The 27928-nt window shown below is 43.2% G+C and overlaps 1 protein-coding gene across 5 annotated transcripts in view; it reads left to right on the top strand.

Annotated features, from left to right (window-relative positions):
- Nucleotides 1-27928, top strand: part of elac2 (elaC ribonuclease Z 2) — a 60591-nt gene that overhangs the window by 21360 nt on the left and 11303 nt on the right. For all 5 annotated transcript variants that reach the window (XM_031894152.1, XM_031894151.1, XM_031894150.1 and 2 more), the window contains 7 exon segments: nucleotides 3761-3899; nucleotides 3976-4055; nucleotides 11232-11353; nucleotides 17469-17565; nucleotides 17741-17879; nucleotides 18684-18722; nucleotides 18821-18930. In XM_031894152.1, coding sequence (XP_031750012.1) covers nucleotides 3761-3899; nucleotides 3976-4055; nucleotides 11232-11353; nucleotides 17469-17565; nucleotides 17741-17879; nucleotides 18684-18722; nucleotides 18821-18930 — 726 coding nt within the window.

The raw sequence follows: 27928 nt of genomic DNA, 5'->3' as shown, positions 1-27928 counted from the left end.
GCCTGACTTGATGGAGACTGCCCTTCGGCCAAGAAGCCTTACATAGTAACATAGTAACATAGTAAGTTGGGTTGAAAAAAGACATACGTCCATCAAGTTCAACCATAATGCCTATATATAACCTGCCTAACTACTAGTTGATCCAGAGGAAGGCAAAAAACCCAATCTGAAGCCTCTCTAATTTGCAGCAGAGGGGAAAAAATTCCTTCCTGACTCCAATATGGCAACTGGACCAGTCCCTGGATCAACTAGTACTAAGAGCTATCTCCCATAACCCTGTATTCCCTCACTTGCTAAGAATCCATCCAGCCCCTTCTTAAAGTTATATAATGTATCAGCCAGCACGACTGATTCCGGGAGGGAATTCCAGAACTTCACAGCTCTCACTGTAAAAAATCCTTTCCGAATGTTTAAATGGAACCTCCCTTCTTCTAAACGGAGTGGATGCCCTCGTGTCCGTTGGAAGGACCTACTGGTAAATAAAACATTAGAAAGGTTATTATATGATCCCTTTATATATTTATACATAGTTATCATGTCACCTCTTAAGCGCCTCTTCTCCAGTGTAAACAGACCCAACTTGGCCAGTCTTTCTTCATAACTGAGACTTTCCATACCCTTTACCAGCTTAGTTGCCCTTCTCTGGACCCTCTCTAACTCAATAATGTCCCGTTTGAGCACTGGAGACCAAAACTGAACAGCATATTCTAGATGGGGCCTTACCAGCGCTCTGTAAAGGGGAAGAATAACCCCCTCCTCCCGTGAATCTATACCCCTTTTAATACAGCTCAAAACCTTGTTTGCCCTTGCAGCTGCTGCCTGGCATTGCTTGCTACAGCCAAGTTTATTATCTACAAGGACTCCAAGGTCCTTCTCCATTATGGATTTGCCTAGTGCAGTCCCATTAAGGGTATACGGGGCTTGCATATTTTTACATCCCAGGTGCATGACCTTACATTTATCCACATTAAATCTCATCTGCCACTTAGCTGCCCAGATTGCCAGTTGGTCAAGATCCTGCTGCAGGGATCAGGGTCGGACTGGGGGGTGCAGGGCCCACCGGGGCTCCCGCCCCAGGGGCCCTGCAGGTGCCCCAGCCGCGTCCCCTAACCCCCCCAAGGGCCCCCCGAAGGGCCCCCGCCTGACGTCCTCCCCGAGCGCGTATAAATTGAACGCGTCGGGGAGGAACAGTCCGTAGCGGGGAGCGCCGGCAAAGGTCGGACTGGGCCGCTGGGGCCCACTAGGGCCGGGGCCCACCGGGATTTTTCCCGGTGTCCCGGCGGCCCAGTCCGACCCTGGCAGGGATGTCACATCCTGGATAGAATTGACTGGTCTGCAGAGTTTTGTGTCATCTGCAAACACTGATACATTACTCATAATACCCTCCCCTAAGTCATTTATGAATAAATTAAACAGAAGTGGACCCAGTACAGAACCCTGAGGGACCCCACTGAGAACCTTACTCCAAGTAGAGAATGTACCATTAACAACCACCCTCTGTACCCGATCCTGTAGCCAGTTTTCTATCCATGTGCAAACGACTTCACTAAGACCAATAGACCTTAGCTTAGAAAGCAGTCATTTGTGGGGAACGGTATCAAATGCTTTGGCAAAATCCAAATAGATTATATCTACTGCATCCCCACTGTCCAGCTTCTTACTTACCTCATCATAAAAAGCAATTAAATTGATCTGACATGACCTGTCCTTCATAAAGCCATGCTGATTACTGCTCATAATGGCATTCTCCACTACATAATTTTGAATGTGATCCCTTAACAAGCCTTCAAATAACTTGCCCACCACGGATGTCAAACTTACAGGCCTATAATTGCCAGGCTGAGATCTTACTCCCTTTTTAAATATGGGAATGACATTCGCCTTCTTCCAATCCCTAGGTACCATACCTGATGAAAGAGAGTCTGAGAATATCAGAAACAAGGGCCACTGCAATTCTGCCCCTAGCTCTCTCAGTACCCGAGGGTGTATTCCATCTGGCCCAGGTGCCTTGTTTACATTTATCGTGTGTAACCCTTTAAGCACCATATCCTGTGCCAACCACTGTGTAGTTGGAGCTGAGGCAACAGTGCAGCTATTGGGTGGGACTTGGCCCACTGGCTCCTCTACTGTATACACAGAAGAAAAGAACTGGTTAAGCACATCTGCCTTTTCTGTATCCGCTGTAACCATATTGTTATTATAACTCAATGGGGCCACACCCTCAACCTGCATCTTTTTACTATTAATATACTTAAAAAACTTTTTGGGGTTAGTCTTGGCCTGGGCCGCGATGCGCTCCTCATTTTCTATCTTTGCCTTCCGGATTGCTGTTTTACAACACTTGTTATAGTGTTTATAATCATTAAACGCATCTACTGTCCCCTCTGACTTATATTTCTTAAAAGCTTTCCTTTTTTTCCCTATTAACTTCTTTACCTCAGAGTTAAGCCACATAGGTTGATTCTTAACACTTCTACTTTTTCTTATTAATGGAATAAATTGAGAACAGTAATGATTTAATATCATTTTAAATGACAACCATTTCTGCTCTGTGTTTTTATCAGAAAACATAATGCCCCAATCTATGCCCTGAAGCGCTGCCCTTAAGGAGCTAAAATTTGCCTTCCTAAAATTCAGTGTCTTTGTTGCCCCCGTGTAAATTTGTTTCCTGCACCAAACATCAAATTAAATAACATTATGATCACTATTACCCAGGGGTTCAACCACTTTTTGCTATACGTTGTGGGTCATTAGAGATCACTAGATCTAGTATAGCATGGTTCCTGGTTGGCTCCTCAACAACTTGTGACATAAAGTTGTCATGCAGCAAGTTTATAAACTTATTCCCATTTACTGTCCTGGCAGTACTATTGCCCCAGTCAATATCAGGGTAATTAAAATCCCCCATTATTATCACTTGCCCCAAACTAGCAGCCTTTTCTATTTGCAACAGAAGCTGGGCCTCCTCTTCTTCGCTTACATTAGGGGGTCTATAGCATACCCCTACAATTAGTTTGGTAGATTCTTTACTATCTGTGAGAAGCTCAACCCATAAGGATTCAGCTACCTCTGTTAACCCCATCACTTCCTCCTTAATATTTGCTTTTAATTCCTGCTTAATGAACAGACACACTCCTCCTCCTTTTCTATTGCCCCTGTCCCTCCGAAACAATGTATACCCCCCAATATTAACAGCCCAGTCATGAGACTCATTCAACCAAGTTTCAGCAACTCCAATCACATCATATTTCCGCTCCAACGCCAGTACCTCCAGCTCTCCCATTTTACCAGTCAGACTCCTTGCATTGGTAAACATACATTTAATACTGGTTCCGGCGTGAGAATGACGTGTAAACAACTTATGGTCCTCCCTGCCATTATCAGTATCCCGAAGCAAGTCTCCTCCCCCAATTTCCCTTACTATGCCCACTACCTCATCTATCCTGTCTACCACAGAATTTCCCACTGCACCCTCCCCCCCCACTCCTTCTATTGTATTCAATATTTTATCTGTAAATATGACCTTTATGTAATGTTTCACCTTCGTTTTTGTTTGTTAAAATGCAAATTTTAAAATAAAAAAACCTTAGGCACCATCTTACTGCTCCTATCCAGGCTTTAAACCAAGGAAGGGCCCCACCACCAATTCTTTTTAGTGGCAAAACAGTCCTATTGGGTCTATTTCAGGTTTCAGTTATTTTTTAAGAAAAGATCAGCTTATACATGTACAAACATTTCATTTGTCAATGTAATGTTTTAGGTTTGGCCCTCAGACAGAGCATCTGATCCTTAATGAAAATACCTCCACTCTCCATAACCTTCGAAGTTACAAGATTCAGACGCAACTAAACCTTGTTCATCCAGAGATCTTCCCTCAGCTGGCAAATGTCCAGAAGAAGGTAACCAATTTGTCACCCCTCAGTTGCTGTAGCACCACAGCTTTCAGCACCTTCATCTATTTTTATTTCTGTTTAGGAGGAGAGACCCGAGTTTTTTGGCGTGAGAGGAGAGTGCCTTCTCAAATACCAGCTGAGGCCAAAATTGGAGTGGCAGAGGTTGGTCTGAGAAATGTGTGACTTATGTGAACTAATTGTAAACTGATAACCCCAAAATTCCATATGGGGCTCTCTGACAGTGCTTCTACCCATTACCTAGAATCCTGTATTTCTCTTTCATTTCAGGGACACAGGCACTGAAGGGTTAACACCACCTTCCGGGAAGGAAGGACACTAATAGAACAAAAGAGTTCTATATTTGTTTTACTTTATTATATTTTACTGTTTTTACTTTATTTGTTTTAATTAATATTCTCCTTTTCCCTTACAGGATCTCTGGGGCATGAATCACGGTTCAGCCCCCAGATATGTATAGTGATCTAGAGGAGGGCAGGAGCTTCGGCTCAGTCCCTTCAGCTCCTGATTCACATGATTCGCCCCCCTCTATTGCAGGTTCCCACGTACGGACTGAGACACTGCAGCGGCACATAGCCAACATCTGCAGGCTGCATGTGCAGGATGCCCCTGGCTTTGGCGGCGCTCTGCTGCTGTGCGTGGCTCAGCAGCGCAGGAGGGAAGAAGCTCTCCTTTTGATGCTTCCTCCTGCAGTCAGGTTCACTGCGCCAAACTGGCTCTTTCCCTTCCTTCACCTGGAAGTTACAGATTCGGCTTCCCCCCCACAGTTCTTGTGTCCCTCCTCTACTGGTTCCGCTCTTTTCCACACTGCCTCTTCTCTGCTACAGGTTGGGATTGCCTCTCTGCCTCAGGCCTTCAGACCCAGTCACTGGCTCTCCCTCCAGGCTCCTTTACTGCCTCAGCTGGCCTCAAAAATTTTTTTTCCTCTTTGGACTGTAGCAGCCTTTCCTGCTGCCTGGCACCCCTTAAGCCACTATAGCTACAGGTCAGCCCTCTTAAGCTGCACTAGCCAACCCCCTCCCCCCAAAAAAGGGAAAGAATCTCCACTATGGCAGATCCTGCCAAAGAGGGCCCCAGATTGCACTCTGCACAGGCACCTTCCAAGAATCCTGTTATTACACAGGTTTCTTTTCTTGCTTGCACACGTTGTTGCGCTAGACTCCCCATGGGTCACTCTGAGCCTTTATGTGCTTCCTGCGCATGTCCTTGAACCTCCCTTGGCCCGCAAGCTTAGTTCATTCACTGGCCTCCTTGCAGGGTCTTGCCAGACTCCCTGGGTAAACTGTTTTGACCATCTTGCTTCCCAGCCTCCAATGGGCTTTTGGGCAAGCTCAAAGCCCCAGCCATTCTTACACTTTAAGATTTTGACAAGGAGTTGTAACTTGCTAAGGAAGGTCAACTCTCAAAGGGCTCATCTGCCAAGAATACTCCTCAAACAGCCAATGAGGCCCCCTTCCTCATGTGACATAGATGGTCTAATTGATGCCGTCTTAACAACTCTCAATTAGTCTGCCCCTAGCTCTGCAGATCTCTCCAAAGAGCGACAGAAGACCTCTAGAGTCTTTCCCTCACATGACCAACTATTCTGGTGTCCAAGATGAATGGGCCTTCCCAGATCACAAGACCAACACATCACGTCGTTTTTCTTTCCTTTACCCCTTCCCTAAGGAGGACTTATAATCCCTCTCTCCCACTGTGGACCCCCCATCCCTAGACTGTCCAAGTCCACCACCATCCCGGTCCCTGATTCCGCATGCTTCAAAGATCCCAAATCTCTCTCTTTTCACTAGAGGCTCTTCACTTAAACCTACTTTTGCCACGGCCTGGCTCAGCCCTGCCTGCAAAGTGTGGGCAGACCGACCGGGTCAGGCAGTCTTAGGCGGCTCTGACCAAGCCTCTATTCTACAGCTTGCTGAACAAATCAAGGAGGCCCCCCAGTTCCTCTGTCAGGCATCACTCGATTCAGCCAAGATGATTGCCAGAGCTTCTTCCACTTCCATCACTGCACAATGCTTTCTGTGGCTCAAACACAGGTCTGCAGATCTCACCTCCAAAAATCACTGGTCCCCATCCCCTTTTCAGGGAAGGATTTTTTTTGGCTCTGAGCTGGACAAGATCATCAGCCAGGCTACTGGGGACAAAAGCACTCTTCTCCCTCAGAACAAGTCGAAGCCTCAGAACCAGAATCGGCACTTCTCCCACTTTCGTTCCTTTTTGTCAGACAAATCCTCTTCCAGGCAGGCCATAAACCTGACTCGGACAAATCCACAACCACCTGAAGGTGTATCTACCCCAGAATGATAGGTGTAGGTGGACGTCTTCTCCTGTTCCGTGAAGGAGATTCTTTCTCAGGGTTACGCTATACAGTTTCTCCACCCCGCCAATCCCTCTTGCTGAGCAACATTTTGGAAGGCTATTTCCACCCTCCAACAAGGTGGAGTCATTGTTCCTGTACCTAAGGAAGAGGAGCGTCAAGGATTCTGTTTCATCCTCTTTTGCATCATGAAAAAGTATGGAGGTGTCTGGCCCATCCTGGACCTCAAGAGATTCAATCACTTAATCATTTATCCTTTCGGATGGAGTCCATCCGCTTAGTCATCACAGCAATCCAACCGGGAGAGTTTCATTCCTCCATAGATATCAAGGACGCCTACTTGCATGTCCCCATCTACAGGGCCACCATAACTTCCTCCGTTTTGCTGTCCTAGGGAAACACTTCCAGTTTGTGGCCCTACCTTTCGGCCTTGCAACAGCTCCCCATGTGTTCACCAAGATGCTGGCCCTGGTCATGGCACTTCTTCGTTCACAGGGAGTCTCAATCACTTCCTATCTGGACGATCTACTCATCAAGACTCCCACCTTCCGCCAGAACCTCTCCGATGTCAAACTGGCGATCCAGACCTTGCAATCCCATGGCTGGATCAGAAATTTCAAGAAGTCTTGCCTGACCACAGCTCAGGAAATGACCCTCCTAGGCAAAGTGTGCAACACCTTACGCTGCTGCTCCTTTCTTCCTCCAGACAAGGTTCAGAACCTTCTGACCTGAACCCAGTCTCTAGTCTCTTCATCCGGGGCCTCCTTCAGGACCTACATGCAAGTCCTAAACTCCATGATGTTGGTGATAGACATGGTTCCCTTTGCCCAATTTCACACCCGACCACTCCAACGGTCTATCCTCAACCAATGGGATCCCGAGGTCCCAAACCTGGATTCTCAGATCGCTCTTCCTATCTCAACGTGGATGCAACATGCTCACATTTCACAAGGCAAGCCCTTCCCCTTGCACAGCTGGATCATCCTCACCATGGATGCCAGCCTCTGGGGTTGGGGTGTAGTCTGCCAGGAACAGACGGCTCAGTGCAGATGACTACCCAAGGAATTAACACTGCCCATAAATGTCCTAGAGCTACGGGCCATTTGCTTTGCTCTTTTTCATTGGGCAAGTCTTCTCAAAGACAAACCCATCAGAATCCAGACCAACAATGCCACTGCGGTGGCATACGTCGATTGTCAGGGGGGACCCTCGCAGGAAAGGAGCAGTGCAGGAAGTTTCCTGCATCCTTGCCTGGGCAGAGGAGAATGTCCCCCTGATATCTGGAATACACGTTCTTGGAGTGGACAATTGGACAGCAGACTTCCTCTGCAGAGAGACCCTATATCAGGGAGAGTGAGCTCTTAATCCAGAGGTCTTCCAGACTTCCAGAGGTCTTCTAAGATCTACTATCGCACTTAGCGATCTCCTGGTGCTTAGCTCAGGATCTACCCCCATTGCTTCAACATAACCCACCGAGGGGTCGAAAAGGGGATTCCCAGTTTTGGAGACGTGGCCTGGATGTGAACTGAGCAGGACATAGGTGCAGCAGCTCCGTCAAATATCCTGATATTATCTGGACTTTTAGCTTGCCACGGAAATCTGACATCCCCTGAAATACTCCACAGCATCTCCACTCCTGCCTGAGAAACTTTTGATTCGTCCTCCCTAAACAGTATTATGGGGGAACTGAGCGCGCACAAGGCTGCCAGAATCTTTCCCGCACCCGGCCCAAGGTGGAGGCGAGGAATGGCATGAACTACTACCGGAACAAGGCACCAAACCAAAGCCATCACAGACAGTAAGTCTTACTGCACATCAGCATTTAAGTAAATTTTCCAGAACGCCCAATGCAGCTTCACAGGCCACAGAACCAAATATTGACTGTATTATGACTGATGCAAGGCCTAACAGAAGCACCAACTCCCCCACAAGATGCAGCAGAACCGACCCTATTACAGATTATGCACTTGTAACCATACTGTTACTTGACAAGCTAGATCAGGGATCCACAAACTACGGTAATTTACACGGGGAGCAGGGGAGAACAGGAGGGGGTGGGGCATAGTTTTAGGACTACAGTCTGACCCCCCAACAATCTGAGGACCCCTGAACTAGATGAAATGAAAATCTGCCACACTAGACCAACATTCACTGCAACCACTGAGATCCCCACGGCAAAGACCTCCACCAGGTTGCGTAATATTTGTATCTAATATTCAGGACTCGTGCTGGAGCTCCTTACAGTACCCCCCTCTTAGTCAGGAGCTCCCAAGGTTTCCTGGAAAATTTCTGGTGGAAAAGTTATAGCAAACGCTGGGCATGGATATCTTTAGCTGCCATCTCTCCTCAGGACCAAACCCATTCCAATGAATATGGTATTGTGAGCTTGTGAGAATCCACAATTTTCTGAACCTCAAATTCTTGATGCCCTGAGACAGGAGTTCGAGGAGGAGAGGCAGAAGAAAAGGCATTACTAACCACCGGTTTAAAGAGGGAGATGTGGAAGAAGTTTGAAATATTCATACTGGGGGGAAGTTCGAGCTTAACACACACAGGATTTATGATTTCCCGTGTGAGCGGGACAAAGACGCAGGATGTTGGGGACGCATGCGCAGTAGAGACGATGAGGGAATGGGCATCCCTTGTTAAAGATGGCGGCGCCGTTCACTGAAACAAGTATGTAGTTTGTAGTAAGTGTGTCTCTGTAAATCTTGTAAATCATTGGGCAAGCCAGAAATATAACGTTTTTACACAGCAATAGTAGTACTATTTAATAGTGTGCTTAATAGATTTTGACTTTCCTTGTCCTTTAACCCTTGGATGGCCTGCGATTTTAGAGGAATGACCCCACTAGAGGATCTGACCCTCCTTCTAGTAGATGACGCCACTCTTTCAAAGCCAACCAATATCATAGTTTTTCTCGGCAGGTGACAATTTTCGGGAGAAAAAAGGCACAAGGGTAAAGAGGACCTTGGAAATCAATTTGTTGGGATAAAATAGTTCCTACCCCCATATCGGAGGCATCAACTTCCAAGGTAAATGGACGAGAAGTATCTGGATGGATCAGAACTGGAGCAGAGGCGAAGACTGATTTTAGTGATTCGAAGGCCTTTTGGGCCACAGGAGACCAGAGTGACTTAGAGTCTTTATGGGTGAGGGCCGTGATGGGAGCCGTGATTTGGGAAAAACCTTTAATAAACCTTCTGTAGAAATTGGCAAAGCCAAGAAAAGTTGTATAGCTTTCAGACCTACAGGAGTAAGCCACTCTAACCGCAGAAAACTTGGCAGGATCCATCTCAAAGCCAGAAGAAGAGACAATATATAGGAAGAAGATCTTGAAAATCACGTAACACTGAGTTGACTTGAGGAATATGTTCTGAACAGGAAGAATACCAGAATGTCGTCAAGGTATACCATGACACATGATTGCAACATATCACAGAATATGTCATTTATGAAGTCTTAGAAGACAGTGGTGCATTGCACAGCCCAAAGGTCATTACTGAGTACTTGTAGTGCCCATGGGTATTGAATGCAGTTTTCCACTCATCTCCTTGGTGGATGCGGATCAGGTTGTAAGCACCTCGAAGGTCAAGTTTGGGGAAAACCCTGACTTCTTTTAACCTGTCAAAGAGTTCTGGAATTAAGGGGTGTGGATAGCATTTTTTTTTACCTGATTGTTTATTAAGACCTCAGTAGTCGATACACGGTCTGAGACTCCCATCCTTCTTTTAGACGAAGAAGAAGCCAGCACCAGCAGGAGAACTAGACTTTCTAATAAAGAAAGAAATTTTCTTTGATGGCTTTGGTCTCCTGGACTGATAATGGATACATTCTACCCCTTGGATGCATAGTGCCAGGGCAACTATAGGGCCCATGTGGTGGAAGAGTCTCAACATTCTTTTTCTCGAAGACATCAGAGAATTCAATATAGCATTTAGGCAAAAGAGGAGAATCTTGTACAATTGATGAGACATGAAGTGGCATCATTGGAGCAGTCATACACTAGGGGGCTGATTTACTTACCCACGAACGGGTCGAATGGAGTCCGATTGCGTTTTTTTCGTAATGATCGGTACTTTGCGATTTTTTCGTATGTTTTGCGATTTTTTCGGATTCTTTACGAATTTTTCGGATCCAATACGATTTTTGCGTAAAAACGCGAGTTTTCCTATCCATTACGAAAGTTGCGTAAAAAGTTGCGCATTTTGCGTAGCGTTAAAACTTACGCGAAAAGTTGCGCATTTTTCGCGTAAGTTTTAACGCTACGAAAAATGCGCAACTTTTTACGCAACTTTCGTAATGGATACGAAAAACTCGCGTTTTTACGCAAAAATCGTATTGGTAACGAAAAATTCGTACAGAATCCGAAAAAATCGCAAAACATACGAAAAAGTCGCAAAATGTTCGTTTTCAAGTCGGAACTTTTCCAATTCGGGTCGGATTCGTGGGTTAGTAAATCAGCCCCTAGGAATAGCATGAGGAATTCCAGGCAGTGAGCTCACCAGTGGTCCAATCAATGTCTTGCATGTTGAAAGGGCTCTGAAATTTTACATCCAGAGATCAGCAACTTTCAGAAGGTCAGATACCTTCTCATCATACCTGTAGGCCCCTGCAGGGGCTTCCAAGACCACTCTTGCCAGTTGGATCAGAGGCACTATTACCAGTGCCTATCAGATTTTGGGCAAAATCTGCCCCTTCAGAGTCACAGCTTACCTTCTTGGTATGAGTCTTCCCCACCTTTGCTTTCTTGCCAACATTGCACAAGGCTGGTGTACAAAGTTGCCAAGGCAAAGTTTCACAGACATTGGCTTATTGATATAGTTTCTGTTATTCCGTTTAAGTTTTGTGTGTTTTTTTTTTTTTTTTTTTTACAAACCCTTTGGTGCCTGTGTCTGCCAATGAAGAGAGAAAAAGATTTTACAGGTAAGAAAAAAAATCCTTCTTTTATTAGACACCTTTGGATGCTTCTGAATTATGCCTAACCCAGTAATCTGATTTTTCAGAGATGCAGTTACCAGTAACAACACTGAGGAGTTTGTGAAGGAAGCTATGGAGCTGCCAGGCTTTGTGGAGGCCCTAGAGAACTGCAAGCTAACTTTGAAATTAGATGGAGCATTTACTGGTGGTACAGTATAATCATTAGGTTTTCAGGATACTGGTTGCCAGCCCTCCTCTCTGGTTAAAAATTTGTTCAAGCCTCCACCCCTTCCTTGGTTAGGTAGAGCAATTGCTTTAAAATGTAACCTGATTGCAGTTATACCTGGACTTCCCCCCTGCTGCTTACTGGGAAGAATGAGTACCAGAGTTTTTGGGAACGTCTGAAAATAAAGATTTGAGCACATGAGGGTCCGTTTTATAGGAAGTTTTAATAAATGAGAGCTGTTTGGTTCCTTGGCAGAAAAGTGAACCTTAAAGGACCAGTTTTGCTAAAAATTAGGGATTTCAAAACTTTAAATATAGTATATTGTTACCTTCTAATGGTACAAACTACATGTTTGCATTTGAGGCTTAAATATAGTTTATAAGCTGCTGTGTAGCCTTATTGGCAGCTTTTCAAGTTTAAATGGTCCAACAGGATAGCTAAGCTTTTGTAGAAAACAAGGGGTACACAGGCACCATGGGGATGTAGATTCTGCCAGCAAAAGAAGGGGCAAAGGTTAAATGTGACTCCTGCTGTCTGGGGCTTCATACCCTGCCTTCCTTCCATCCTTCTGGTAAACAGGGGAGCAGCAGCCAGGACTAGGAGTCAAGGTCATGTCACCAATGGGGCCAATGGATTCAGTCCAACCCCCTTTCAGTCCTAGGACATCAGTTCCTCTGGTCTTTCCCTTATTTTATGCGACCTTCTCCTGCTCTGGTTCCCAGATGACGTCATCTCAATGCTCTTTGTACCTTCTACTTAACACACTCTCCATCCTGAAGGGGGGCCCACACAGATGCTCTCCATCTTGGAAGGGGTCTCTGTGTCTCGCGCTACCCATCCTTACACACTCGCTCTCCATCCGGAAGTGGGGCTCATACCCCACGCTCTTCATCTTGAAGGGGCCCACTCATCAAAGTTGTGCTCTCCATCCTGAAGGCACCAAAGCCTTCGCCATCCTCTTGAAGGCATCTCAGGGCACCTCTCCCACTGACCGCTTCAGGGACACACAGTCTACCTCCAGATAACTGGCTATCTCTTCTGCCTGCCTGCTTACTCCTTGCTACCCAGACCCCTGATTCAGGCTAGGCCGCCCTGGTATCCTATTTTGCTTGCGCCCTTTGCAAAACAAAATTCCAGTCATCCTCAGCGCAACCCTGCTGTGCTTCCTGCACAGCCAAACAACCTTCCCCTGCCATTGGTATGCTCCCAGCTACCTTACCCCCCAGCTCTGTGACGGCGAGTCAAGTGAGCCATGGATTCTGAATTGGTGCGACACTTCGAGAACAAGCCCACTCCAGCGGCAAGAGAACCCCCACTTCCCCTCTGGAATCCAAGGAGGAAGGGCATGTGCTCTCAGGTGCCGAGCTTGAACCAGATTCCAATACACCCAGATCTCAACGAGAGCTTGAAGGACTTATTCAGGCCGTTCTAAAAACTTTAATCTTTGAGGTCTCTGCCTACTCGGAGAAACCTGGAAAGAATATTTTTAAGAGACAGAAGAAATCCCTCACCGTTTTTCCGGCTTATGATGAGATGATCAAAGCTCAATGGAAAACTCTGAACTATTGTGTCCAGCTTTCCAGGTGCTTCACTGAAACTTACCCCTTTTCCCAAGAATGCATAGATCTATGGTCCTTACCTCCTGTAGTCGATCCTCCGGTGTCCAGTCTGTCCAAGACCACCACTATTCTAGTGGCGGACCTGGCGGCCTTCAAGGGCCCAGTGGACAAAAGACTGGAGGGTTTCTGTAAGGCTATCTTCACCGCCTCTGGTGTCGCCAGAGCTGCTAGGATCTGACAATCCATCTACAGATTTACTGATTTCTCTGATAGCGGATTCCAACGCCTCTCTTTGCAATGCAAGCTGGTGGCCAAGGCTTCTGCCCAATCCATTGCACAATGCCGCTTTCTTTGGCTTAAGACCTGGTCTTTTAGTGTCCTTTCTCTGGCTGGCAGGATCTACATCCCCATGGTGTCTGTGTCGCCCAATGTAGGATAAGAGAAAAAGATTTAACGGTGTAGTATAAAAAATCTGTATGTACCTGGTTATGTACTAAGAGAAAGAGGGTTTAACTGTCTTTCGTGACTTTTTACATACCTAGGAGATTTGTTCCTAAGAAATTGTAGTGGTTGGACAAACACTAAGGGGCACATTTACAAAAGCATGAACGCTCGGGAGTGTTCATTCGAACGCTCCGAGTGTATTTTCGCCGAATTTTTCGGGCGTCCGCACGACTTCTCCTTCACCGCACAACTTTTTTGGACACCGCATGACTTTTTCATACGCTTGCGTGAAAAAATCGAAAAGGTTTTACCGCTGTTTACAATTGTTCGGTACGAAAATTTTGTGACTTTCGGATCGCCAATACGATATTATCATGACTAATACGATTTTTTCATAAGCATTTTCGGGATATTTGCGATCTTCAGAAATTTTCGTTGCCAATCCAAATTTTTCCCATTCGTGATTCGAATTCGTGGATTAGTAAATATGCCCCTAAGATTATTAAATGTAAAAAAAAAAAAATCACTTGATTCACTTTTTGGTTTTACCAGTCCTTTAAATATTTGGTTACTAGTGGGCCAGTGCCCCAGCAACCTACAATCTGATTTGATGTTACAATTTTTTTTAGAGAAGTTAGTTTAATTATATTTTCTGTATGACTTTGTCATTGTATATTATTATTATTATTAACATTTATTTATAAAGCGCCAACATATTCCGCAGCGCTGTACAATAAGTGGGTTTCATACATTGGACATACAGAGTAACATATAAAGCAATCAATAACCGATACAAGAGGTGAAGAGGGCCCTGCCCAAAAGAGCTTACAATCTACAAGGAGAAAGGGTTGAGACACAAGGGCATGACCAGAGTTGTGAGAGGTGTGGCACAGGGTGTTGCTAAACTAGATTAGGGTAAGCTTCTCTAAATAAATGTGTTTTTAGAGATCTCTTGAAGACAGAGATTGGGAGAAAGTCTGATAGTTTGTGGGAGGAAATTCCAGAGAAGGGGGGCAGCCCTTGCAAAGTCTTGAATACGAGTGTGTGAGGAGGGAATGAGACAGGAGTTGAGGAGCTGGTCAGTAGAGGAGCATAACAAGCGGGTTGGATGGTACCTAGAGATGAGTTCAGAGATGTGGGGTGGGGCAGAGTTATGAACTGCTTTGAATGTAAGAGTCAGGAGTTTGAATTTTATCCTGGATGGTAGGGGAAGCCAGTGCAGGGATTGGCAGAGTGGCACGGCAGAGGAGGAGCGGTTGGAGAGGTGTATGAGCCTGGCATCAGTATTACTGTATATACTCGAGTATAAGCCTAGTTTTTCAGCACCCAAAATGTGCTGAAAAAGTCACCCTCGGCTTATACTCGAGTCGGGTGCCATGGGTCCCTCTAGACTAGCACCCTCTCTCCTTTGTGTGCAAATTAGGCCACCCGCAACCAGACCCTCCAATGCCCTGGCCTAGGCTCCTTACATCTCCTCCGGGACTGGGTCTTCTGCCAGTTTGCCAATGTGCAATGAGCGTGGGGTAGTACTCATATTGTTTTTGTTGACCCTCTTCTCTGCTTACAGAGCTAGTTTACTGTTTTTCTTTGAAATAAATATTGAAAAACATATACCCCACTGATGCCTCAATTTATGTAATTTTATTGGTATTTATTTTGATTATTAAAACTTAGCAGTAGCTGCTGCATTTCCCACCCTAGGCTTATACTCAAGTCAATAAGTTTTTCCAGTTTTCTTAGGTAAAATTAGGTACCTCGGCTTATATTCGGATCGGCTTATACTCGAGTATATACGGTAATTATGGACTGGAGAGGGGACAGTCTTTGGAGGGGAAGGCCAATTAATAGGGAGTTACAGTAGTCCAGGCGAGATATTATAAGAGAGTGAATACGAATTTTGGCAGCATCATGGGTGATAAATGATCGTATTTTGGAGATTTTTCTTAGGTGAAAGTGACATGATTTGATAAGTGATTGGATATGGGGAGTGAAGGACAGGGCAGAATCAAGGATAACCCCAAGTCACCGGGCCTGGGAAGATGGGATGATGGTAGAATTGTTAACCTGTATAGATACCTCAGGAACAATGTGGGCTTTGGATGGGGGAAAGAGAACCAATTCAGTTTTAGAGAGGTTTAATTTAAGGTAACGTTGGGACATCCAAGTGGGGATAGCAGACAGGCAGGAAGAGACGCGAGTTAGAAGCTCTGGGTTGAGATCAGGAGAGGAAAGATAGATCTGAGTATCGTCAGCATAGAGTTGGTACTGAAAGCCAAAAGAATTGATTAGTTTGCCAAGTGAGGAGGCATAGAGAGAAAATAGTAAGGGGCCCAGGGCAGAGCCTTGGGGAACCCTGACAGAAAGAGGCAAGGGAGAAGATGATTCCCCATTGTAAGAGACACTGAAGGATCGATCCCTGAGATAAGATGAAAACCAGGATAAGGCAGTGTCACGAAGGCCAAGAGAGTGGAGAGACTGGAGGAGAAGAGGGTGATCCACAGTGTCAAAAGCAGCAGAGAGATCGAGAAGTATTAGTAGTGAGTAGTGTTTTTTGGCTTTAGCCGATAGGAGGTCATTTGTTAGTCGAGTTAGAGCAGTTTCGGTGGAGTGTTGTTGTCTAAAACCAGATTGTAGGGGATCCAGGAGGATATTGTCAGAGAGGAATAGCGTCAGTCGGTTGTAAACTAGGCGCTCAAGCAGTTTGGAGATGAATGGGAGCAGAGAGATAGGTCGGAGGTTAGTAGGATTGGAGGGATCAAGGGAGGGTTTTTTCAGAATAGGGGTTACGGTTATGGGGATTAAGTTGTGCAATGTCACTTCGGATGGTGTCAGTTTTATTTTTAAAGTGCTCTGCGATAGCTTGAGCAGTGAATGAAGCACATGGAGGGGGCGGAGGAGGGGACAGCAGCGAGTTGAAGGTAGAGAAGAGTTGTGCAGGTTTTTTAGAGAGTAAGTTAATAAGTGCAGTGAAGTAGGTTTGTTTAGCTTGGCAGAGGGTGGTGTAGGAGAGCAGAGCAGATTTGTAGCTGCACAAATCTGGCTATGACCTTGATTTGCGCCAGCGGCGCTCAAGTGTACGTTTTTGGAGGGATTTGGTATGAGCAGTGCGCCAGGGTTGGAGTGGTTTGGGCCTCATGCATTTAGTCTTGGCAGGAGCAAGCTCATTAAGGGCAGTGGCGAGTGTGCTGTAGTAGACAGAGGTAGCCTGATTAGGACAAGAGACAGTTAGGATGTTAGAATGAAGAGATTCAAAGGAAGAAGAAAGGTGTGACGTGTTTAGGGATTGCAGGTCTCTGTATGTGCATGTTTGAGGGACAGCAGAGGGTGTAGAGGGAGTTAGCAAGAGTTGAAATGTGAGCAGATTGAGATCAGAGAGGGGGAAAGGGGAGTTAGTGAAGTTGGAGGTAGAACAACATTTTGTAAATATAAGATCCAGGGAGTTTCCATTAGAGTGAGAGGGGGAGTCAGAGCACAGAGATAACCCAAAGGAGGATGTTCGTATATTCACAAATGCCTAGCTGTTACATGACAGGTACACTACAAATATTCATTTTAAAAAAAATTAGTTTTATCAAATGAAGACCAACTGCAAATCCAGGATTTGGTTCAGGATTCTGCCTTTTTCAGGATTCACGTGACTTAAAAATCACATGTCTTTTCTTCGCATAAACATGGAAGTTAAAAATCTTTCACCACACGCCCAGCGCATAGCTCTCTTTGACCCTCCCATATTCTAATTTGCTTATGGAACATTTGGTTTGGTATTTGGACGAATCTTTGACAGGGTTAGGTCAAACCCCGAAATAATGGATTCAGTGCATCCCTACTTAGAATCCAATTTTATATTAAATAAGAGTTAATCCTTCAGCCTCTTGTTATGCTACACCTCCCAGCTGTTAGAAGTATGCTCAGAATCTTATATGCTGGGAGTGTTTGTTCATCACCATCTTAATGATCTTTGCTTTTTCATTCTTAATCATTGTCCTACAAAAATGTAATGTTAAGTTGAATTCCTTTAATTCTGAATCATTGCTATTGTCGGGGTAGATAAATACTTGAAGTCTCTGTACTAACATTTTGCTTTCCTACACTAGAGAGCAAGGGGCAATATCCTGAAGTTATATTTTTGGGCACTGGATCTGCAGTTCCCATGAAAACCCGCAATGTCAGTTCAACCCTTGTGAATGTCAGGTAAGAAAGTGCCTGACACAAAAACCTGAAGCATTTTGTCACTTCATGGTCAAGGGCCAAGTCCTACAAATCTTCCCCCTTACAATTTAAATGGCAGTCTCCTCAGTGCTCCCTGTCTTGTTTAGTGGCAGGGTGTTACTAATTACTATAATTTACATGTTTATTTTGTCTGCAGTCCCTCCCACTCTTTGTTGCTTGATTGTGGAGAGGGAACCTTTGGGCAACTTCACCGGCACTATGGAGAGAATGTAGATGAGGTTCTCAGCAAGCTGTCGGCCATCTTTGTTTCCCATATACATGCTGACCACCATACTGTAAGTCCTGGGAAATCATGCCTTCAAGTTTGCTTGTAGTTCTAAAGGGCTATTACACTTTTTTGTTTTCCCTGCATATTTTTCCAAGATAAAAAGAGGTGAATGTATACATTTCCTTGTCTAGACTGCTCTTGTCTCTCCAGATTTGGTTCCAGCCTTTCTTGTCATCTGCATAGCTCCCTACTGTTTTTATTATCCCTTAACATAAGTTTGCACAAGTTATGGTTTAGCTGCCCAAAGTCCTTGTAACATGTCCAGCTGGAAATGGTCATTAAAGGAGGACTAAACCCTAAAAACACCATATTTAATATACTGTACTTACTGCACCAGCCTAAAGTTTCAGCATCTCAGTAGCAGCAATGATCCAGGCCTTCAAACGAAGATGGCTGGGGCTGCCTTGTGCTGGTACAGAAGCCAAAACTATAGTTTTAGTTGTAACGGACATTTGCTCATTCCCCCATGTGCAGGGAGATGTCATAAATCTATGCCAACATAGGAAATGTCTTGTAGCAAGCACAATCAAGCAGGAACAGCCCTATATTTATTCATAGTCTGAATAGAGAAATATTTTAAACCTCTTACCCCTGTACTAAGAATGTTTCAGAAATGCTGGAGTTTGAAGAAATGGGTTATATTATATAGCTTGATTGCAAGCTTCGGAAGCTGTTAGGATCAGTTAGCTGCACAGAAATACATTTGGTAGACTGACCTGTATATTTTTAATTTTGATAAAATATTTCCAGATAATCTCTGTTTAAGTGATTATCTTGCTGACACATTGCCGCATTTGCTCTTTCTATCCAGGGTCTGCTAAATATCTTGTTTGAGAGAGAAAGGGGGTTGGTAAGTGCCTAGGTTAAACAAGCCAGACATACCTTATCTCCTACATTCTGCCTGTTTTACATCTGTCTTATATGCTTCTTGTCTATAACTCTTTGCAGGTGACATGTGGGAAGCCGCACACCCCTGTGTCTGTGATAGGACCTCCTCTGCTGATGACCTGGTTAAATCAGTATCACAATCATTGCCAGGATATTCTCCATCACATGAAGTGAGAAGAATTGTACACACTGTCAGATGCCTTTTGCCAGCCTTTAGAGACAGCTCTAATGAACATACAGTACTGCAGGCTAGCAAATCTTTGGAAACAAGCTGCTGCTTGTATATTAGGGCTACAGCACATGGTACTAATTGTTGCAGCTTCAAAATGCTAGAAAATAACCTGCCATAGACAATACTGAGCGTTGTCTCTGCTAAAACATACAGAGACAATTATCAGTATTGTCATTGCCCTTAATGTGCAGTGCTATTGTTGTTGATGGTGCTGTCCTTCAGAGACTATATTACACACACTTTAGCAGTATTAATCATTCAGGGCATTCTGGTATTTCATAATAGTACAATAGTAGTACTTTAGCTACAAGGTGGAAATAAAATCCTTATTGACCCCAACTTGGAAATAGGATTGAACCGTGTATAACCTGTATTCAACCTAAAGTTCCAAGATCAATAAACATGGTGTTCCACCTTTGTTACATATAGAACCAAACACATATAGAAACTATAAACCACAAAATCTAAAAGAGATACATTTTACTCTGCAGCGTCATAGCAATTAATTTAAAACATCCCTATCCCATCAAAACACAATAAAGCAACATAGCAATTTTCTAGGATTACACAATAGCACATACTACTAAAAAAGTATATTTTTATGAAATGGTTTATTTAGATGAAGCAGGGTTTTACATATGAGCTTGTTTATGCAATACATTTTTATAGAAACCTACATTGTTTGGGGGGTATAATTTCCCTTTAACTGTCCTCCAGCTAATCCATGAGGCAAGGATATGTACCGTATATACTAAAGTATAAGCCGATGCGAATATAAGCTGAGGTACCTAATTTTACCTAAGAAAACTGGAAAAACCTATTGACTTGAGTATAAGCTTGGAAATGGAGCAGCTACTGCTGCAATAATCAAAATAAATACCAAAAAAATTTCATTAACCTTTTTTAGTGCCACAGGACGTATAATCTACGTCCTGTGTATAAAAGTACCTAAGTGCCACAGGATGTAGATTCTACGTCCTGCTGCACTTCCGGATTTGGGAGCGGAGAAGAGGCTTTTCAATCCGCTTCTTCGCTCCCCGCTCGTTCCCCAGCCTCCAGCGATCGCGCCCCAGGGGCCCCATGGGAAATGTCAGGACACGCTGTCTGTGCGTGCCTGACATTTCCTGCTCTCCCTTCCCTCCCCCCTGGCCCCCCCTTCTGAATACTCACCGATCGTCGCTAGAAGAAGCTGCAGCACGGCTCCTGGGTCCTTCCTCCCACCTCCAGCTGATGTGTGTGCCTGCTTGTTACAGGTAAGTGTAAAAAAACCACACGTACACACACATAATACACTAATACACACTTATACTCACACTTACACACAAACACATACATTTTGGGTAGTTGCTGGGTTTCACACATTCAGAACACTTACACATACTTACTTGCACACTCAAACACATGCACACAAAACACATTTTACCATGTGTACACACTCAGTTACACACTTATGTAATTTTGTATTTTTTTTTTATCGCATCGTTTTTATTCTTGCCTGAAAAAAATGTTTTATTGCGGATAGCGTATTCGCTAACCGTACTGTGCAATACCTTTTGTGTATTATTTTGGTGTTTCTACTACATTTTCTGTGATTTTGGTGCATTTTTAGGTATTTTATTGCATGTTTAGCCATTTATTATTGCATTTTCAGTTATGCATAGTTGTTGTTCGCTTGACTTTGTCTGTAAAACTTATTTGCCCTAGCCAAAATACTCAAACTGTTATTCTGACCACAGATATTATTAGGCAAAAAAAAAAAATGATTTTAGTGATTTTTTTTTATTTTTTTATCAATTATATTGCATTTCACATTGTTTTTTTATTACTTGTCTTTGCACATGGATATTTTGTCTGCTGTATTTCAATTTGGCATCCTGTGTACCCCACATAGTTTTGTAAATCTATGCATATTGGGCATCAAACTGTTCAGTAGACCCCTGGCGTTCATACTTAGAGTGTTTTATGTTGGTACGTTACTAAACGTGGGGTACATAATAGGGCAACTTGCAAGCTTTGTGCCGATTTTCAGAAATGTCACATAAAACCGTTCTGTTTAGCATAGCTTTGTAGTTTGGTAGTTTGCAGTAGAAAGTTGTATTTACCCATTTTTGTTTTTATCAGAATGTGTACTTTCGGAAAATGTATGGTTTTCTAGGGTCTCGGTACTGTTAGGGGGGGTCTTATGCCACATAATACACATACTGGGTGCAAAAATTGCATGAGCCGGAGTGTCTTATGTGAAAATTCATATGCACTATTTTTATTTGGGTGCCCCTGTATGGCACGTAGTTTGGCCAATATATGCATATAGGGCATCAAACTGTTCAGTAGATCCCTGGCGTTCATATTTAGAAAGTTTTATGTTGATACATTACAAAATGTGGGGGTACATAATGAGGTAACGTGCAAGCTTTGTGACAAAAACGTTCTGTTTAGCATAGCTTTGTAGTTTGGTAGTTTGCTGTAGAAAGTTGTATTTGCTCATTTTTGTTTTGTCAGAATGTGTACTTTCGGAAAATGTATGGTTTTCTAGGGTCTCGGTACTGTTAGGGGGGGTCTTATGCCACATAATACACATACTGGGTGCAAAAATTGCATGAGCCGGAGTGTCTTATGTGAAAATTCATATGCACTATTTTTATTTGGGTGCCCCTGTATGGCACGTAGTTTGGCCAATATATGCATATAGGGCATCAAACTGTTCAGTAGATCCCTGGCGTTCATATTTAGAAAGTTTTATGTTGATACATTACAAAATGTGGGGGTACATAATGAGGTAACGTGCAAGCTTTGTGACAAAAACGTTCTGTTTAGCATAGCTTTGTAGTTTGGTAGTTTGCTGTAGAAAGTTGTATTTGCTCATTTTTGTTTTGTCAGAATGTGTACTTTCGGAAAATGTATGGTTTTCTAGGGTCTCGGTACTGTTAGGGGGTCTTATGGCACATAATGCACATGCCGGTAGCTTATATTGCAGCGTATACACTTTGTATGCACTAACTTCCTTTTGGGGTCTCTAAATGCCAGATGCATTAGTGATCCTATGCACAATGGGCATCAAACTGTTCAGCGGACCCTTGGCTTTCATATTTAGGGTGTGTTCTTTTGGTACCTAATGTTATGTGGGAGATAAGATGCTTGAAAGTGGAAGATTTGATGTGATTTTCAGGTATTTCACCAAAACTGGCCATTTTGGGAAAGCACTGCGACTCTGTAGTTTGGAGTAGAAAGACATGGGTACCAATTTTGAATTCGTCCGAATGTGTACTTTCCAAAAAATATATGGTTTTGGGGGGTCAATGTATTTTTTTCTGTTTTTATCCCAAGAAAATGCAGTAAATGTGTTGAATTTTCAGTAGCTAAAGAGATCTCCTGAGCAATTTGTATGTACTAACTTCCTTTTGGGGTTTCTAAATTCCAGATACATCGGTGATCCTATGCACAATGGGCATCAAACCGTTCAGTGGACCCCTGGCTTTCATATTTAGGGTGTGTTTTCTTGGTACCTAATGTTATGTGGGAGATAAGGTCCTTGAAAGTGGAAGATTTGAGGTGATTTTTTTAGAATTTTCTAAATTCAGTAAAGCATTGCCGTTTGGTACTTAGGAGTGTGAAGACATAGTTACCCATTTCGGATTCGTCAGTATGTGTACTTTTCAAAAATGTATGGTTTCCTGGGGTAAACCTAATGTTCCAGGATTTTTGGCTTTGGAATGTAAAGTATGCCGTATTCTGCTGTAATGCTTTGAAAATTTAGTAATTTACTGCTGGGAGTTTTTGATCTATAGAAGTCAGAAATCTCAATAAAACGATACATATCCGGTATTGGCACGTTCGGGAGACATGAGGCTTTCCAAATCAGTTGAATTTTTGTCCATAAAATAAAATATGTTTCTGGTAGAAATCCTTATATCATGAAAAATAGCATTTTTTTCTTTTTTTTTTTGTATTTCAAGCTCTAAATCTTGTTCCAGAAGTGGAAATACACAAAAACTCAGGTAGATTTGGAAAGCTCAGGTTCTCCTGAAAAAAACAATATATAGTTTGCCTATCTAAACTTAACCCTGCCCCCAGTAAAAGCCCCTAAATTGAAAGAGCACAGAATGTTTACAAAACGTCTGGCACTGAGAGGAACCGAAATGTCAAATTCTGCTGGCACTTAAAGGGTTAAATGAGGCATCAGTGGGGTATATGTTTTTAAATATTTATTTCAAAGAAAAACCGTAAATAAGCTCTGTAAGTGGAGAAGAGTGTCAACAAAAAACGGTATGGTATCAACAATGATACCTTAAGAGTACTACCCCCTTAGCTCAATCAGCAACCAAGCTAAAACACAAAGAGTTAAAATTCAAAACTATATATAGTTACATAGTTACATAGGGTTGAAAAAAGACCAGTGTCCATCAAGTTCAACCCATCCAAGTAAACCCAGCACACTTAACCCACACCTACCAATCTATACACTCACATACATACACTATATATACAACCACTAGTACTAACTGTAGATATTAGTATCACAATAGCCTTGGATATTCTGATTGATCAAGAACTCATCCAGGCCCCTCTTAAAGGCATTAACAGAATCTGCCATTACCACATCACTAGGAAGGGCATTCCATAACCTCACTGCCCTCACCGTGAAAAACCACCTACGCTGCTTCAAATGGAAGCTCCTTTCCTCTAATCTAAAGGGGTGACCTCTGGTGCGCTGATTGTTTTTATGGGAAAAAAGAACATCCCCCAACTGCCTATAATCCCCTCTAATGTACTTGTACAGAGTAATCATGTCCCCTCGCAAGCGCCTCTTTTCCAGAGAGAACAACCCCAACCTCGACAGTCTCACCTCATAGTTTAAATCTTCCATCCCCTTAACCAGTTTAGTTGCACGTCTCTGCACTTTCTCCAGCTCATTAATATCCTTCTTAAGGACTGGAGCCCAAAACTGCACTGCATACTCAAGGTGAGGCCTTACCAGGGACCTATAAAGGGGCAAAATTATGTTCTCATCCCTTGAGTCAATGCCCTTTTTTATACAAGACAGCACTTTATTTGCTTTAGTAGCCACAGAATGACACTGCCTGGCATTAGACAACTTGTTATCAACAAAAACCCCTAGATCCTTCTCCATTAAGGAAACCCCCAACACACTCCCATTCAGTAGATAGTTTGCGTTTATATTATTTCTACCAAAGTGCATAACTTTGCACTTATCAACATTGAACCTCATTTTCCAGTTTGCTGCCCAGTTATCTAATTTTGTCAAATCGCTCTGCAAAGCGGCAGCATCCTGCATGGAACTTATAGTTTTGCACAATTTAGTGTCATAAGCAAAAATAGAAACAGTACTGTCTATGCCCACCTCCAGGTCATTAATAAACAAGTTAAAAAGCAAAGGCCCAAGGACTGACCCCTGCGGTACTCCACTAACCACACTGGTCCAATTAGAAAATGTTCCATTTACAACCACTCTTTGTACTCTATCCTTCAGCCAGTTCTCTATCCAATTACAAATATTATGTTCTAGGCCAATATTCCTTAATTTGATCATTAACCTTCTGTGAGGTACTGTATCAAACGCTTTAGCAAAGTCCAAGTAGATGACATCAACTGCCATTCCAGCATCAAGGTTCCTGCTCACCTCCTCATAAAAGGCGACTAAATTAGTCTGGCAAGATCTGTTACGCATAAAACCATGCTGGCACAAACTAATAGTATTGTGAACTGCAATGTATTCAAGTACCCTATCCCTTATTACCCCTTCCAAAAGTTTTCCTACTACTGATGTCAGACTAACAGGCCTATAGTTTTCAGGCTGAGAACGGGATCCCTTTTTAAATAACGGCACCACATTAGCAATCCGCCAGTCTCTTGGCACCATGCCAGACCTCAATGAATCCTGAAAAATTAAGTGAAGAGGTTTGGCAATCACAGCGCTCAGCTCATTTAATACCCTGGGATGAATCCCATCCGGCCCTGGACCTTTGTTTACCTTTACATGTTCAAGTCTCTTTTGAATTTCCTCCCGAGTGACCCATGCGCCAGTAGCTAAATTACTAGAACTGGGCATATTACAAGGGAAGCCTTCATTATCTGGCTCCTCAGATGTATAGACAGATGAAAAATAAGAGTTCAAAATTTCTGCTTTTTCCCCGTTCTCATCAACCAACGTACCCCCCCGTGATAATAAAGTTCCCACCCCTTCTTGCTTCCTTTTTTTACTATTCACATAATTAAAAAATAATTTAGGATTCTTTTTACTCCTAGCTGCAATATCCCTTTCCATTTCTATTTTAGCTTGCTTGATAGCTTTTTTGCATGCTTTATTTGCTTCCTTGTACCTGATGAAAGTTTCTGCTGTCCCAGCTAACTTGAATGCCCTAAAAGCACGTTTTTTCTTACCAACCTCGACCCTAACACTTTTATTCAGCCATAAAGGTTTTGCTTTGCGCTGCCTCTCCTTGCTTACAAGGGGGATATACTGTTGTGTATATCTACAAAGCAATGTTTTAAAGATGTTCCATTTTCCTTCTGTGTCTAACCCCATGAAAAGCCTTTCCCAGTTGACACATTGCAGAGATGCCCTTATACTGGCAAAGTCTGCACGTCTAAAATTGAGCGTATTAGTTACTCCCTTATAGAGCTGTCTCTGCAGCATTATCTCAAAGGAGACCATGTTGTGATCACTGTTCCCCAAATGCTCACCCACACAAATGTTAGAGATGAGTTCATTATTATTAGATATTACCAGGTCCAAAATAGCGTCATTCCTAGTGGGTTCTTGAACTGCCTGAAATAAAAAGTTGTCATTTAGCATATTTACAAACCTACTAGCTTTTTCTGACTTAGCCACCCCATTACTCCAGTCAATGTCCGGATAATTAAAGTCCCCCATAACAACAACTTGACCTAGTTTTGAAGCCTCCTCCATTTGCAACAATAGTTGGGCCTCATCCCCTTCATCTATACGGGGTGGTTTATAGCATACACCAATGATCATTTTCTTTGTGACCTTCAGCCCTACAGAAATTTCTACCCAAAGAGATTCGACGTTTTCATTGGTAATGTCTTTATTACATGGCTTTAAGTCTGACTTTACGTAAAGACAAACCCCTCCACCCTTTTTAATCTCTCTGTCCCTCCTAAAAAGTGTATAACCATTTAAATTCGCAGCCCAGTCGCATTTATCATCCCACCAGGTCTCAGTGATACCTATTAAATCATAATTTTCAATACATGCAATAGCTTGCAGCTCCCCTAATTTACCCGACAAGCTACGCGCATTAGCCAGCATGCAGCGGAGATTTTTACTTCTCCCTCTGATGTTTACATTAGCTAAGGGAGAATTAGAGCTAAGGCAATTATGAGACTGCTTTCCTTGTAACGGAAGCTCCTTATCTGATAAACTATATGCCCCCCTCACTCCTCCCCCACAACCCTTTGCTAGTCCCCCTACCCCGTCTACACTAATTTTCCCATGTAATTCTAGCTCACCCACCCCCCCCCTTGTCTAGTTTAAACACTCCTCCAACCTCTTAACCATTCTCTCCCCTAGCACAGCAGACCCCCTTCCATTGAGGTGCAATCCGTCAGGGCTGTATAGATTGTACCCCAAGGAAAAGTCAGCCCAGTGCTCTAGGAACCCAAACCCTTCCTTCCTACACCAAGACTTTAGCCACGCATTTAGCTCCCTAAGCTCCCGCTGTCTTCCTAAACTTGCACGTGGCACCGGCAAAATTTCCGAAAAAATGAAGTGCAATGTCTAGTGAAGAATTGGACAGGTGAGGATGGTAGATTAAGATGAATTTGGGAGCAGGCCAGGGCACTGGAGGGTCTTGCTTATAGGTGGCCTAATTTGCACACAAAGAACAGAGGGTGCTAGTCTGGAGGGACCCATGGCACCCAACTCGAGTATAAGCCAAGGGTGACTTTTTCACTTTTGGGTGCTGAAAAACTGGGCTTATACTAGAGTATATACAGTATTTTCTTGTGGGGAATATTACATGATTTTTAACTCTTCATAATTTATAGCATGCACTATAAAAATCCATATCCTTGTCTCATGGATAAGCTGGATGACACTTGAAGGAGAAGGAAGGTTTAAAACTAAGTAAGCTTTATCAGAAAGGTCTATGTAAATACAGCCATAAACACTTCCAGAACTTCTGCTCTGAGTCCTCTATCAAAAGAAACACAGGATTTATTTTCTTCTTTTGTGCATACATGTTCTTCTGTGTCACATATCTTTCAAAAAAATCCTTCAGGATGTGGCATGAGCCTGCGCAGCTTGCTCCTCTCTCCCCTCCCTTCTTTGCTCTCTCTCCCTCTTCTCTCTCTGCCTTAATCTGCCAGAGCTGCAGCACACAAGTTAAAACCAAGCTAAAATTGCAGCTTCTATCATCAAACGGCTTCTAGGGCTGTTAACTCAGGTATGTTAAAGTTTTCTACAGAATAAATAGTGTTTTAGCTTGCACTGTTGTGGCTAATCTAATGGCAATAAAATGCCAAAAAACCTTTCCTTCTTCTTTTAACCCTTTTACTGCCAGCTGTTTTGGTCAAAGCGGAACTTGTATTGCCAGACAGTTTTTGAACATTTTGCACTGTTTCACTTTAGGGGCCTTTCCTCGGGGGGACTTTTAGTTTACCCAGGAAAACAATATATTGTTTTTTTCAGAACAACTTAAGCTTTCAAAATATGGTAGAATTTTTGTGTAATTCCAATTCTGTAACAAGATATAGGCTTCTAAATGTCTAAAAATGCAAAAAAAATCAAATTTTCCATAATATAAACACACATACTAGAAACAAAAATTATTTTATGCACGAATATACAACTGATTTGTAAAGTCCCATGTCTCCTGAACGTGCCAATACCAAATATATATAGTTTTATGGAGATTTGTCACTTGTATAGGTCAAAAACTCCCAGCAGTACATTA

The sequence above is a fragment of the Xenopus tropicalis genome, chromosome 10 (genome assembly GCF_000004195.4).
Source record: "Xenopus tropicalis strain Nigerian chromosome 10, UCB_Xtro_10.0, whole genome shotgun sequence".
NCBI classification, from domain to species: Eukaryota; Metazoa; Chordata; class Amphibia; order Anura; family Pipidae; genus Xenopus; species Xenopus tropicalis.
Note: the sequence above shows the minus strand (reverse complement) of the source record. Positions and strands in the feature narration are given on the sequence as shown.